Source organism: Salmo trutta, chromosome 24 (assembly GCF_901001165.1).
Source record: "Salmo trutta chromosome 24, fSalTru1.1, whole genome shotgun sequence".
Classification (NCBI taxonomy): Eukaryota; Metazoa; Chordata; class Actinopteri; order Salmoniformes; family Salmonidae; genus Salmo; species Salmo trutta.
The window spans coordinates 6,595,471-6,611,014 of record NC_042980.1 but is presented as its reverse complement, the minus strand read 5'-3'; the positions used below and the strand labels follow the sequence as shown (position 1 = coordinate 6,611,014).

The 15,544-nt window shown below is 39.7% G+C and overlaps 1 protein-coding gene across 1 annotated transcript in view; it reads right to left on the bottom strand.

The window, feature by feature from the left end:
- Positions 1-8,935, bottom strand: part of LOC115161471 (carboxy-terminal domain RNA polymerase II polypeptide A small phosphatase 1) — a 29,090-nt gene extending 20,155 nt beyond the window's left edge. Inside the window, exons 1-3 of the mRNA XM_029712459.1 lie at positions 8,846-8,935; positions 850-1,173; positions 244-276 (exon numbers count right to left, since the gene is read on the bottom strand). Coding sequence (XP_029568319.1) covers positions 244-276; positions 850-1,173; positions 8,846-8,935 — 447 coding nt within the window. The remainder of the gene's footprint in view (positions 1-243; positions 277-849; positions 1,174-8,845) is intronic.
- Between the last annotated feature and the right edge of the window lie 6,609 nt (positions 8,936-15,544).

The following is a 15,544-nucleotide window of genomic DNA, read 5'->3' as shown; positions in this document are numbered from 1 at the left end:
TGAGATAATTGAATTATAGAAGAGCATGTCCATAAGGGGGCATAAGAAAGCTATTTCCCAACAGCTGGTGTTCTGTTGATGGAAAAGTAAATATCAATGTGACTATGGACTGTCATGGGTCTGTGGACTGACTATGAGCTAACCATTCCCTTATCAAGTGGTCAATTTTTATTTTTTTATTTAACGTTTATTTAACTAGGCAAGTCAGTGAAGAACAAATTCTTATTTGCAATGACGGCTTACCAAAAGGCAAAAGGCCTCCTGTGGGGACGGAGGCTGGGATTAATAAAATAAAAATAAAATATAAATATAGGACAAAACACACATCACGACAAGAGAGACAACACTACATAAAGAGAGACCTAAGACAACAACATAGCAAGGCAGCAACACTGTGAAACCAACTCTACTAGCAAGAGGAAATGTGATGACCAAATAAGCATCCTATAAACACTGTGCAATTCAAATGTCTTTGCCCCAGCAGAGTAAATAACCAGGTCAGGAGGAGAGTAGATCATATCTTTTATAGTTTGACATAAATACCATCTGAACATAAGAACCTTATGTTCAGCCACATTCTCCTCTATTTTAGTTCTGTTGTCACAAATTTGATCCAAAGCCAACACTTCCAAAGCTAACACTGAATGGACAATATGTAAAAAAAATAGGCCTAATATTTAGACAAACACATTTCACTCTTTTCTCTGGCAAATTTCAGTTTGTTGTCACTCCATGCGAAACGTTCATATTACACACTTCTGAAATTTGAAAGCGGAGCGTTGATCAAATTAGGTGCATGTCACAGCTATTCCAGCGGATTTCAAGCACGGTTTAAAGATCTTGTAATACCTGTTCTCTAGGTGGGACGCAGTACTCGCATTCACAGGACTCAAAGGACTCATCGTCACTCAGCTCCTCCTCAGACTCCTCACTTAGTTGTTCAGAGGCCACAATCTTAAAAAATTCATGCAACTGAATTTTCTCATCCAGCTCACTTTGTTCAGAGGGCTCTGTTTGTTCGGCGTGATGTGCAAGTGGCTCGCGGTCTATGGAGTCTTTACTATGTTCAGCACCATCAAGAGGGAGGCTTGTTTTCTCAGACACCTGTTCTGAAAGGTCCTCTGACTCTGGGCGTTGGAGATGCTCTGATACACCATTGTGTTCATCCCAGTTCTGAGACAGATATGGTGTGTTTAGCTGCTCACACAATTCAGATGACTTGTTTTGCTCATCTATCTCTTCGGAAGAGGTTGTGGAGGAATCAGTTTGATCCCCATTGAATTCAATACCATCAGGCATAGCTGGTTTGCTTCCTTCAGTGCATAATGCAGTGTCTTTGGTTATAACCTCAAATGATTCAGGGGATTCATTCTCCTCAGCACATGGAGCATCATTCTTTCCCTCTTCAGTGCAGACTCCATCTTTAAAATGTGTCTCAGGAGTGCTGTCATAATCAATTTCTTCATTACACTGATCATGAGAGTCTTCTTCAGTACAGAATCCATTAGCTTCTTGATTGACATTAGATTCATTGGCTTCACTTTGATATTCATGGTGCTCTTCAGCACTTGGTTCACAGGCCTCAGTGCATAGTGCATTATCTTCCTCTTCAGTAGAAAATTGTGTATGTTCACTGCCATATGCATCGCAATCTTTATCACACGGCCCATAGGATCCATAAGCTTTGTCTTCAGCATATTGTTTGTATAATTCGTCTTCTGCGACGCATATTGTCTGGTATTCTTCATCACAAGTTTTCTCTTCTTCAAAGCATGGTTCATAAGTTTGATCATTTTGGCTCTCATATGCTTCCTCATCTTCAACAGAAGACACGTCAGAAGAGGATCCATGAGATGCTTCCTCTGCACTGTGTTCGTCGTACTTGTTGTCCTCATCAACTAAGGGTACATTGGCCTGAGCGTCACCAGCTTTATTTTCAGCAATGCAAAGTTCATCTTCCTCAACAAAGGGCTCATAGGCCTCAGCCTCAATAGCATTGTCTTCTGCTACAAAAGCTTCATAAAACTCAACTTCATAAGCTGTGGCTTCTTCAAAACAAGATTCACATGATTCCTCATCTGCAAAGGATCCAGAGGTGGATGTCTCATCATCAGCACAGTCTACATTAAATTGTCCATCCTCAGCACAAGTATCATAAGATTCATCAACTTCTTCCACTTCTTGACTAAAAACTTCAAGCCCTTTTTTGGCACAGGGCATTTGTGTTTCTTCCTCATTCATAATGGACACATGAGTTTTGCGTTGTTCAAAAAACAGCTCATGCACCCCTCCCCCTTCAAAACAGGAGGTATAACGTCGCCTTTGGGCAAAAGTATAAGTATCCTCTTTATCAAATAAGTCAAAGAATTCCTCAACAACGACTGCATCCGAGTGAGGTTTGTCTTCATCAGCATTGCTTTCCTCACATTCTACCACAACTGCACAATTATCAAATGATTCCCATATATCTGAACTGGATTTGTCCTGTGCTCCTTCTTCCACCAATGCTTCATAGGATTCAGCTGAATCAGTTAATGGGTCTGAATTTATACTGTCATAAATCAAAGATTCAAAAGACCTTGTTTCAATGGATGAGCACTCAGAAGACTTGTCTTCCTCATAATAAAATGAACTGCTAGGCTCATAGCATTTGTCATTTGTGCTTTCATGTTCACAAGGATAGCTCTCGCAAGAATTAAATCGCTCAGAGAGCTCACACTGTACACTTGTCTCTCTTTGCTCATAGACAGTGTTTTGCAGTTCACAGTGCTCAGAGGGCATATCATATTCAGCAGATTGATGATTGCTTTGTTCAACAAGCAGAGTTTGCTCAGAAGGTTCATGAACTTCAGAGACATGTCTACTTTCATTGGGAGAATCTTGTTCAGCATAGTGTTGAGAAGGCATGTTCATATCTGAAGAATGTATAGGTTCTAATATTATGCAAAACTCAGAGTCAAAAAGCCCACAGATTTCAATTTGTTGAAATGTTGCCTCAGAGGGCTTTAAATCCTCATCAATTGGCTTTGTAGTCTCATTATATTCTGTTGGGTCATCAATATGATTGTATTTTTCTGAATACTCACAAATTCCAGTATAGTGCTCAAATGATATTTTTGATTCATTGGATTCAGAGATGTCAGGTATGAAGTCAGATATCTTAGATTGCTCTAAAAATTCAGAGTTTTCAGCAGGTTCGCTTGACTCAAAGGACTTACAGTGTTGATCAGAAGACTTGCATTGTTCAGATGACTGGAAGCATTCTGTGAAATGTTCACAGTGTTGGCTAAATACAGAAGCTAGACAGTCATTAGCATGGTGCTCAGAAGACTTACTGAAGTCAAAGCACTCACAATGTTGAGAACATTCTTCAAATGATTTGCTTATCTCAGAAGACTTATACTGATTAGTGTGCTTGTGGAGAACAGGATAGTCCTCAAAAGGCTTGTTGATGCATTGCTCAACCCCCCCAGAATGTCCATTATAATGCACAAAAGGTTTGCTCTCTTCTGCATGTTCTCCATTCATGCTGTAATGATCGACAATCTGCACAGCGGGATCCATTTGTCCATTGACCTTCTGGTGTTCAGTATAGTCCAAAGAGTTGTTTATTTTGTCCGAAATGATGCAGGGTTCAGCAGATTGTGCAGAAGGCTCGCTTGATTCCATGGCTTCAATTAGTTCAGACACCTCGCAGTGTTCAGCAGGCATGCTTGCTTTTGGGAAATGTGTAAAAAGATTTGCTTTGATCAGAGTGCCTTTTCAGGTACAAAGGGAGCTGACGTTCTCCAATAGGTTTGTAGTGTTCAGAGGTTTTGCACTTTTCCAAGCATAGAGAGAGAGACTTGTTGTCTCTAGGGAGGCGACACAGTCCAGAGGGCTGGCATCTCACAGACTGCTCCTTTGGTAATGGTGTCTTGAACTGCTGGGGGTATTCACAGTCCACAGCCCGCCTGAGACACCAGCAGCAGAGTACACATTGACTTGACAGGTCACAACCACACTGAGACTAGCACATGGCCCCCTCTCCATGAGACCTAGCAATTTATTTTGGGGCTTCAAGAGACGTGACAAATAACTCCTGGAATATCAAATCACTGTAAAAAGCTGAAGTAAGGCATACATCTGAAACTGACACCCGAGATGCGTCTTGATCACCTAATCTGTCCGTAGTGAGTTAACTGCCATGTAGTTTGTTAATTGTTCACATAGAGTCACGGGCGGCTTTGTCATCTGCCCAAAAATTGGAATTGCCTTTTATCATCTCCTGTTCAGCAGGGAATGCTTTAAAGCAGTGATGGGCAACTGGTGGCGATGCAATTCTACACATTTTGCTATGGGACGGAAAGAAGATTTAGCATTTTTCTAACAAATTTCATGCAATTCTACACATTTTGCCATGGGACAGAGAGAAGATGTAGAAATTGTATAACTAATTTCATGCAATTCTACAAATTTTGCCATGGGGCGGAGAGGGAAATTGGCTGTTTTACCACAAAATATGTGAAATTCTACATATTTTGCCATAGTGTGGAGAGAAATGTTTGCAGTTTTTAATATGATATCTGAGTGAGACTGACTAACAAAATCAATGAGTGCCCGCCGGGTGGTAATTCGACCATGATTACTACAAGTTTAGATTGCTGGCTAACTTACCAATCAACTAGACTAACTTACCAATCAAAATGTTGACATGGGCTAATTGAGTAACAAGAGATAAACTGCTGATGCACAACCAAATTTCCAAATTGTACCTTGTGTGTTCTACTATTCTAATTTGAAACAGGAAGTTGAGACCCCGACTATATTCAAATATTTATATTTTTAGGGGGGGGGTTGATCTGAGGCCCTTGCAGTTGCCCATCCCTGTTTTAAACCTAACCCTATCCCTGTAACCTTAGCAACCAGTTGCTTATCAACATATAGTTTGTTGGAAGCATGACCATCTACATCTACAGATGGAAAAATCTGGACTATCCAAATAAAGTGTGACCCAGGAAATCAACTCTAAAAACTGGCATTCGTCTCTCCACCGTCAAGAAGGGGGCCGCAAAAATATTTTAAAAACGTTGATCTCCCACCCCCATCAAAGTTGCCCATCCCTGCTGTAAAGTGATTCATCTTAATGCACCGACAAAGAATGACTGTGGTCTGATAATGCATTACAGTCTGTGCTGATTTAATTTTATATATTTTTTTGACTCATGCTGTCTTCTGGGTTGATTTATTGGCAGTGAAATATTTACTTTTAAGGCAGAACTGCAAAAATGTATTGACCAGAGAACTTGTAAACATGAAAGGACATTACGCAAAGAAAACATGTGCACCGATCAAGTGGCTCTCAATCATGTTGACCACATGAGGCTAAATGACCATAGAGAGAGTGAGGGAGAGATAGGCGATATCACAAGCAAGGGCAAGAGGGAGAGAGGGATGTAAGGACGAAGACAGCTTACTTTTGAAATGGTTCCATTTTCTTCCACCAATAAGGGGGCATTGTTGTTGATTGGGATTTGCTCTGTTTCTTTGTGACAGAGGCAGCAGAAGAGACTTTGAAAAATGCCACGACTGCAGGGCTTCTTTGAGGAAACGACATGGGCAGGGGCATCTAAAAGAAAAAGCATTCAGATAGTATTCAGCTGTCCTTATGTTACCTCAGAGTGGTTGTTTCACAATAGGTGGCAGAAAGTTTTAGCCATGGCTTACGTAACAAAGTCAGATGCCCACCTCAGTTATGGAAATAGTTAAGCAAAACTAAATTTACAGGAACTAACAAAATAAATCTGTCAAATGAATCACACAAGTAGTGTATAAGAAATAATATTTCAAATAAAAAAGTTAAGGGGATAGTCATGTTGATAGTTATGACTAGCCCTTAAAAAACACTATTAATTTCCATACCCTTATCTTTTCATTGGTTTACATTTTCTATGCTTAGTTTGAAATACAGCTGATTTCCTACGATTTTGAATCATCAGGTGGAATCTTTCAGCCCATATTTTTTTTAATAATCTTACAAGAAACATAAATATACAGTAAGTAATGTCTGAAATGTGTCTAGTTTTTTGTTGTTGTTGTATGTATTCATCCACCCTACTGACTACATTTAAGAGTTCAAGATTAAAAAATAAATACATCTAAACACTATTGTACATTAAGACTCATCCGACCGATAGCCACTGTGATGTAGTCATGAAAATCAGATAGATTTTTCTATGTACAGTATATATTTAATATTGCAGCTTACAATTGTCGTGTTATACTGTATGCACGGCATGCATTATATTTCATACTGTAATTATTGCCGCCATCTCATGAAGCCAGTTGTTTGTTTTTCCCAGCTCTGTTATTAATAGAACAGATTGTCACCGCATAACAGCCAGCAAACTACAGTATTATCTATTTATTTATAAATATGTTTGATCTTTTGCTAGATAAAATCCTTTTTAAAATCATCTTGTTTCCAAGCGGCTCCTGAGACAACAATGTTCTGTAATTTCTATGAATTAGGTAAACTTCAACTTAAAATCACACCCGTTTCATAATGGCAAAAATAATGAACTGACCCAAAGTAATAAAAAAAAAACACCATATTACTTTGTTCAATGGCAGACTGTTCACCTTTCACCGACCCACTTCACAAACCAATTAATGTTGAACTGAGGACTGTTGAAGACGTCTTTCAATTGGAGCTGAAACTGGACTAAGCCACATGGGAATACACCTACGCAGGGTGCATACTTGCTAGAGGCTTACAAGTCATGAGGTTTGTGTGCAAACATGTGAAGGAACAAGGCAGGTGAACGCATGGGTGGGAAGAAACATCATGCTGCCTTCCATGTTAGCTCTTCTGATATTACACATTAGAGCACTTTAAATAGCACACCACGAGCAGCTGCTGACAGTGGTTAATGATGGGATTCTTTGTATATATAGCCTAGCGCGCACTCACTCCAGGCCATAAACGGAGGTGCAAAACAAAACCTTTTTGTGTTGGTATAGCAGCCAGGAGGAAATGGCTAGGCCTCGTGTTTACCTAGTGTAGCTAAAATGTATTTCAATTGGTCAGTAGTACAATAATAAATAAATACTTATTATTTATCCACTAAATTAGTGGTTCAGTTCATTAAAGAAAAACAGAGACCCTTCAGATATTGCAGTTATATGAACTTGAGCCTGGAACTTGACACATACTGTCAGGGGCGCCACCAGGGACTTTGGGCCCCATGAAAATATATCACATTGGGCCCCACCACCACAGGCCACACCAACCCTGCGCAATTGCTGTAACCACACACCTCCAGAACCCAATCGACCCAATCAAAGCTTTAAATAACTCTACTTTTGCAGGCTTGCAACTCTCTTCTATGCCAATATTTACTGTACAATATTTACTGACAGTGAGCTGTGAAAATATAACACTGTGCAGACATGCATGCAGCATTCTGCATACAGTGGAATTCACTATTTGATGGAAGACTGATACCCTCTATAAGAAATGTGCTAAAGGCCATCTTTTACAGTCTAAATGTAATTTTAATGGTACAATTCTTGAATGGAAAATTCTCTTAGCATTAATGCATAACTTAAAATAAATATAACTTAAATATACATTAACCTCTTCAATTAAAATAATTTAACATTATCATCTATAGAATGATATAACAAACTAAATAATAACATCAGCAGCAGATTTTTGAACAAAGTATACATACCAACTACAAAATAAGCAGCTGTAAAAGTGGAAATGATAAATGGAAAACAAAATGGAAATGGACATGAAAAGGCCTGATGGTGGCACTAGAGGAAAGGTCAAGTGGTCAACAAATCAATAGGTTTCTTCCACTTGGGGTCTTGACTGTTCACAACACATTTTATGGCAATCCAGCCATTACTTTGAGATATATCTTGTTCTCAGTCTCAGTCTCAGCCTGTGGGCATCATGTGTGTATTGATCAAATATCCATAGCCATGCCATTTAGCACTGGCCTTTGCTCAGCCTTACTCACCAAGAGCCCAGCGCCGAACCTTCTTGCTAACAAAGGCATTGATCAAGTCTTTGAAGTCCAGCTTTCTAGCTAACTGACTTTCAATGGACAGCATGGCAAGACTGCAAAGCCTGTCATGGGACATAGCCGACCTCAAATAGTTTATCAGTTTTAGTTTACTGAATGCTCTCTCGCCACCAGCAACAGTCACAGGCAGTGTGCAAAATATACGTAAAGCAATACACACTTCTCCAAAAATTCTTTGCAGCTGCATCTTACAAATTGCATTCAGGAGACCAAGAGGGGACAAGTTAGGGGGGAAAGTGGCAGCATATACCGTGTTCAGGTATCTTACTTAATTTTGAAGCTCAGGTGTAAGATCTCTGGAATACTTAATGATCAGTTATTGGCACACTGAAGGGACTTCATCCTCACTAATCTGCCCAACTTTCAGAACAGCAGTTTTTGCAGTGGTGTGGAACCTAGTGTCCAAGTCACTTATGATGTTGCCCATAGCAGTAAAAAACACTGTGTTCTGAAACACCATTGCTGCACTGTCCTGAGCTGTCTCCTATTGAGAGGTTTCATCATGGAATTTCTTCCTTTTCCTCTGGAGGTTGTGTTCCTTGCTAAATTAAGGTACAACATCCAGTTGCGTAGCAATCAGTGTTGCCACAGACAGGAGAGACTCACATCCATCTCTAAGAGCCTGCATCTCTTCCTTTAATGCTCTGATATTGGCTACCTCTGTGTCAAGTGAGATTTTTCCTGACTGGAGAATCACATTCCTGTCCCCAATGCATTGCAGTACCTGTAATTATGCCAACTGACATGTCATTCAACACAATGCTGCTCACGTCCTTCTTCAGTTGGGAGTAGGGCTGGTTCAGGGGTATGGGGATGGGGAGACAGGGCTGCTGAGCCTGAAGCTGCAAGGCCTGTGACATACTGTCGCCCTTTCATTTCTTTCTCCTGGCTTTCGTTGCTTTCTTTTTGTTTTTGGAAGCCAGATTTTTCTTTAGGAAGCTGAGACATGATGCTCCACCGGCACTCCTCACTAGCAATTCCCTGCTAGCAAGTACCGTTCTCGCCTGGTTTGGGTGCAGGCACGAACCATTTCATGTAAATGTTGGGGGGGGGGGGGGGGATGTTGCCGGTGATGTCTGGTGAGGACCTGCCTTACAACAGGCCTACAAGCCCTCAGTCCAGCCTCTCTCAGCCTATTGCGGACAGTCTGAGCACTGATGGCGGGATTGTGCGTTCCTGATGTAAGTCAGGCAGCTGTTGTTGCCATCCTGTACCTGTCCCACAGGTGTGATCTTCAGATGTACCAATCCTGTGCAGGTGTTGTTACACGTGGTCTGCCACTGCAAGGACGATCAGCTGTCCGTCCTGTCTCCCTGTAGCGCTAAGGCATCTCACAGTATGGACATTGCAATTTATTGCCCTGGCCACATCTGCAGTCCTCATGCCTCCTTGCAGCATGCCTAAGGCACGTTCACACAGAAGTGCAGGGACCCTGGGCATCTTTCTTTTGGTGTTTTTCAGAGTCAGTAGATAGGCCTCTTTAGTGTCCTAAGTTTTCATAACTGTGACCTTAATTGCCTATCGTCTGTAAGCTGTTAGTGTCTTAACGACCGTTTCACAGGTGCACGTTCATTAATTGTTTATGATTCATTGAACAAGCATGGGAAACAGTGTTAAAACCCTTTACAATGAAGATCTGTGAAGTTATTTGGATTTTTACGAATTATCTTTGAAAGACAGGGTCCTAAAAAAGGGACGTTGTCCATAAAATATTCTATTAATGATGACAGTTTAATAATTGAATGTTGAAAAATGTTGACCTAATATTCTAATATCAGCTTCAGTGTCATTAGGCCTGAGTTGGGGTAAGACCTATGTTGAGGTGCATTATAGTGACGTCAGAAAGTATTAACACCCGATGACCTTTTAATGCCTGAATTTAAAATGGATTTAATTTTTCAAAAATTGGTCAGTGGCCAGTGGCCTACCCGCATAATGTCAAATTGGAATTATGTTTTTTGAAACCACATTGTTATGGCAAGCATAAATAAGTTCAGGAGTAAAACTTAGCTTAACAAGTCACATAATAAGTTGCATTGACTCACTCTGTGTTTAATAATAGTGTTTAACGTGATTTTTAAATGACAACCTCATCTCTGTACCCCACACACACAATTATCTGTAAAGTTCCACAGTCGAGCAGTGAATTTCAAACACAGATTCAACCACAAAGACCAGGGAGGTTTTCCATTTTCCTAACTCAGTTGCCGGAGAGGAAGGAAAACCACTCAGGGATTTCACCATGAGGCCAATGGAGATTTTAAAACAGTTACAAAGGCTGTGTTAGGAGAAAACTGAAGAAGGATCAACAACATTGTAGTTACTCCACAATACTAACCTAGTTGACACAGTGAAAAGAAGGAAGCCTGCACTGAAAAAATATTCCAAAACATGCATCCTGTTTGCAACAAGTCACTAAAGTTATACTACCCCAAAAAATGATGTTTGTAATTGTTAAGAACAGGGGAGTTTTTCAGGATAAAAAAAATGGAATGGAGCTAAGCACAGGCAAAATCCTAGAAGCAAACCTTGGTTCAGTCACTGGGAGAAACGTGGTTCAGTCTGCTTTCCACTAGACACTCGGGAGATTAATTCACCTTTCAGCAGAACAATAACCTAAAACACAAGGCCAAATCTTCACCGGAGTTGCTTACCAAACAGACAGTGAATGTTCCTGAGTGGCCGAGTTACAGTTTTGACTGAAATCAACTTAAAAACTTAAAAACAAGACCTGAAAATGGTTGTCTAGCAATGATCAACAACCAATTTGACAGAGCTTGAAGAATTTAGAAAATAATAAATGGGCAAATGTTGCACAATCCAGGTGTGGAAAGCTCTTAGAGACTTACCCATAAAGACTCACATCTGTAATCACTGCCAAATGTGCTTCTACAAAGTATTGACTCAGAAGTGTGAATACTTAAATGAGATATTTTTGTATTTCATTTTCAATACACATCTCTATATAGTCACCTCCAAAATGATTGCCTCCCTTGATATAGATTAGCAAATAAGACTTCATGAAATAAATAATACCAAGCTATATTGTATGCAAAAAAAGTGGAAAATAATATTATTCATACTAATACAATTGCTCAGAGAAAGAGATTATAATAATAATACTTTTTTCCCCAAAAAGACGTATAACAATTATTGGCACCCCTGAATAACCTTATGAATAAAATCATTTAAAAAATGATGTCATTTTAAGGAACTGTATTTTGGCCTTCCATGGCTTCCTGTTTCACAAAATTAAATCCCTTTGTCATCAATCACTACAGGGAAAGGCCAAGAACTTACAAAATGAAAAGAGACAAATGATATATGACTTTCATAAAATCAGGCAATCGGTACTATATACAGTTGAAGTCAGAAGTTTACATACACTTAGGTTGGAGTCATTAAAACAAATTTTTCAACCACTCCACACATTTCTTGTTAACAAAGTATAGTTTTGGCAAGTCAGTTAGGACATCTACGGTGTGCATGACACAATACATTTTTCCAACAATTGTTTACAGACAGATTATTTCACTTATAATTCACTGTATCACAATTCCAGTGGGTCAGAAGTTTACATCAGGTCACAGTAAGTTGAATGTGCCTTTAAACAGCTTGGAAAATTTCTGAAAATTATGTCATGGCTTTAGAAGCTTCTGATATACTAATTGACATCGGCCTTCCCTGTGGCTCAGTTGGTAGAGCATGGTGTTTGCAATGCCAGCATGGTGTGTGCAACGCCAGGGTTGTGGGTTTGATTCCCACGGGGGGCCAGTACAAAAAAAAAAAATATGGGACCACGCAGCCGTCATACAGCTCAGGAAGGAGACGCGTTCTGTCTCCAAGAGATGAACGCATTTTGGTGCGAAAAATGCAAATCATATATTGTAGTAAAACAAGTCTTATATTGATATAACCTAAAAGGCAGCTCAGCAAGGAAGAAGCCGCTGCTCCAAAACCGCCATAAAAAAAGCCAGTCTGTAGTTTGCAACTGTACATGGGGACAAAGATTGTACTTTTTGGAGAAATGTCCTCTGGTCTGATGAAACAAAAATATAACTGTTTGGCCATAATGACCATCGTTATGTTTGAAGGAAAAAGGGGAGGTTTGCATGCCGAAGAACACCATCCCAACCGTGAAGCACGGGAATGACAACAAAGTCATTGGAGTGGCCATCAAAAAAGCCCTGACCTCAACCCAAAAGAAAATTGGTGGGCAGAACTGAAAAAGCATGTGCGAGCAAGTAGGCCTACAAACATGACTTAGTTACACCAGCTCTTTTTTATATTTAATTTTATTTCACCTTTATTTAACCAAGTAGGCCAGTTGAGAACTAGTTCTCATTTACAACTACGACCTGGCCAAGACAAAGCAAAGCAGTGCGACACAAACAACAACACAGTTACACATGGAATAAACAAGCGTACAGTCAATAACACAATAGGAAAAAAAGAAAGTCTATATACAGTGTGTGCAAATGGCATGAGGCGGTAAGGCAATAAATAGTTCTCATCACTGTGACCTTAATTTCCTACCGTCTGTAAGCTGTTAGTGTCTTAACGACCGTTCCACAGGTGCATGTTCATTAATTCTTTATGGTTCATTGGACAAGCATGGGAAACAGTGTTTAAACCCTTTACAATGAAGTTCTGTGAAGTTATTTGGATTTTTACGAATTATCTTTGAAAGACAGGGTCTTGAAAAAGGGACGTTTTTTGTTGTTGTTGCTGAGTTTACATAACAAGCCACACTTCAATGCAGAAAATTAGAGACAAATGACCACAGAGCATAAAAGTAATGCAGAGCACAACATTTTTTGTCTGAATAATAATAACACTTTCCTGTTTATAGAAATACAGATCAGTGGAGGGAGTATAGCCTCTGTCAAGCCTGGGAGCTTAGACTACTGCCTCTGCCCAGAGGCCCGGGCTTATGTGGCACAGGCTGTTAGATGCCTTATTTTGCATCATGGTTCGAGTCTCTGTTGCAGTTTTGTCTTCCGCTACATTGCTGGCAGCAGTGGGATCACTGCAGTGGTCTCATGTTGGGGAAGCGTGCACTTGCACGTGTTCGGGGCTTGATGCGTGACTCGTGAACACACACCTGGCAGTGGACCAATGGTAGTGTAGTAGTGGGACAGCCTGAACATGAGTAGCTTGATGTCTCTTGGAGGACAACTACTCAATTTGAATTGGTGTCTAACATATACTGAACAAACATATAAAAGCAACATGCAACAATTTACAGTTCATATGAGGAAATCATTCGATTGAAATAAATAAATGAGGCCCTAACCTATGTATTTCACACGCATCTGTTGGTCACATATAACTTAAGGAAAATGGGCCTCTTGTCACTGTATTTCTGTGCATTCAAATTGCCATCGATAAAACGCAATTGTATTCGTTGTCCGTAGCTCATGCCTGCCCATAACACCACCGCCACCAAGGGGCACTCTGTTCACAACGTTGACATCAGCAAACCGCTTGCCTACACGACACCATCTATGGTTGTGAGGCCGGTTGGACGTACTTTAAAAATTGGAAGAGGCTTATGGTAGTGAAATTTACATTCAACTCTCTGGCAACAGCTTTGGTGGACATTACTGCATTCTGTATGCCAATTGCCTGCTCCCTTAAAACTCTGTGGCATTGTGTTGTGTGACAAAACGGCACATTTTGGAGTGGTCTTTTATTGTCCCCAGCACAAGGTGCACCTGTGTAATGATCATGCTGTTTAATCAGCTTCTTGATATGCCACACCTGTCAGATGGATGGATTATCTTGGCAAAGGATAAATGCTCAGTAACTGGGATGTAAAGAAATTTGTGCACAAAATGTGAGCGAAATAAGCTTTTTGTGCATGTGGAACATTTCTGGGATCTTTTATTTCAGCTCATGAAACATGGGACCAACACTTTACATGTTGCATTTTTATATTTTTGTTCAGTATAAATCAGAAAAGAAAAAAATAACTGCTACATTTTTGTTCATTTGACTAACAGGCTATTTAGCCATAAAGGTGTATCCTACATTGTTTCCATAACTGTACTGCAAAATTAACTTGAAGATGCACTATGCCAAAATCACCCTGCCATTTCCTAGTTTCTAAAATTCTAATAGTTTGCCTAATTTCAGTTCAACAAGCAAGTATAGTGTACAGAATCATTGTACCATCTAAACCGCTTTGAAAATATATTTTGTATTTTCAGCGGTTTGAAGCTGGTGTACAAAACTGAAAATAAAGATGCAAAAACTTAATTTAAGAACAGGAAGCTTAGAAATAGCACACATAGAACATATCTACCACTTCTTAGACTTGCTTTCAATGAGAATGACAGATCTATAACATTTATATGTGAATTTGGTCGGATTGTCTAAATTACAAATCAAAAACATTGGAAACGTCAGACAAGTCATGTCGGCCCCGCCCCTTCCCCCAACGCTTTCAAAAACACGGTTGTGATTTCCTACTTAAAATGTTGACTCAATAATTACAACGACATCCTTTTATAAATACAAGACGCTATGTCAAACAAAAAGTTATTAGTTAAAATAATAATTTAGGGCTTTCTTTGGGTTATGTCGTAGGCGAGCTATATGGTTTCACAATGATCGTTTCGATTAGTCAAAAGTTTGACTGTAAATTACAAAAATGTCAAGCAATTATTTATGGTAGTGTAATATTACAGGGGTCTCTACATGTGACGTTGAACTTTAACATTTATTTATTTATTTAGTTCTGGCCTTGACCATCTAAACACCATCCTGTCTTGTGTATGTTTATCCACTTTGTCATGCGCAACAGAACACTTCTTGAAAACTTTTCCAAACTCACCTTCCTCACGCAGAGAATAGTTATCCTCTTCATCCCTTGTTACTTGTGTGATTATTGAGGACGAGATGTCCATTAGTTCCGTAAATAAAGAAAAACAGTCGTTTATAATGTTGAATATGTATAATAGCTCAAGGAAGTTTAAATATAGAAAATATTATTTATATTTTGCCACTCCCCGCAGGAAAATTAAGTAAAATAGCCCCTATTCTAAAGCTAATCTTGAAAACATCGGTGCATATGAAATACAATTTTAAAATAAAGAAATAAAAGGGGGAGATTCTAGTTGATAACTTTGTTTCAATGTGGAGTTCAGTTCAGAACCTTCAATTTCTCGATACAAACATGGAACTTGTGTCACAGGATCCAACGAAAGTGGCGCCCCTCCTCGGTCGGGCGGCGCTCGGCGGTCGTCGTCGCCGGCCTATTAGCTGCCACCGATCGTTGTTTCTGTGTCGTTTAGTTTTGTCTGTCTGTTCCGCACCTGTTTTGTGTATGTCATTAGTGGGGAATTATTTAATGTGTGTTTTCAGTTGGGATTTTGTGCGGGATTGTTTATTGTCCACGTTGTGAGATCGACAGTTTGTTTTTTGTAGTAAGATTTACCGGGCTGCGCTCCTTACCTTGGGAATTA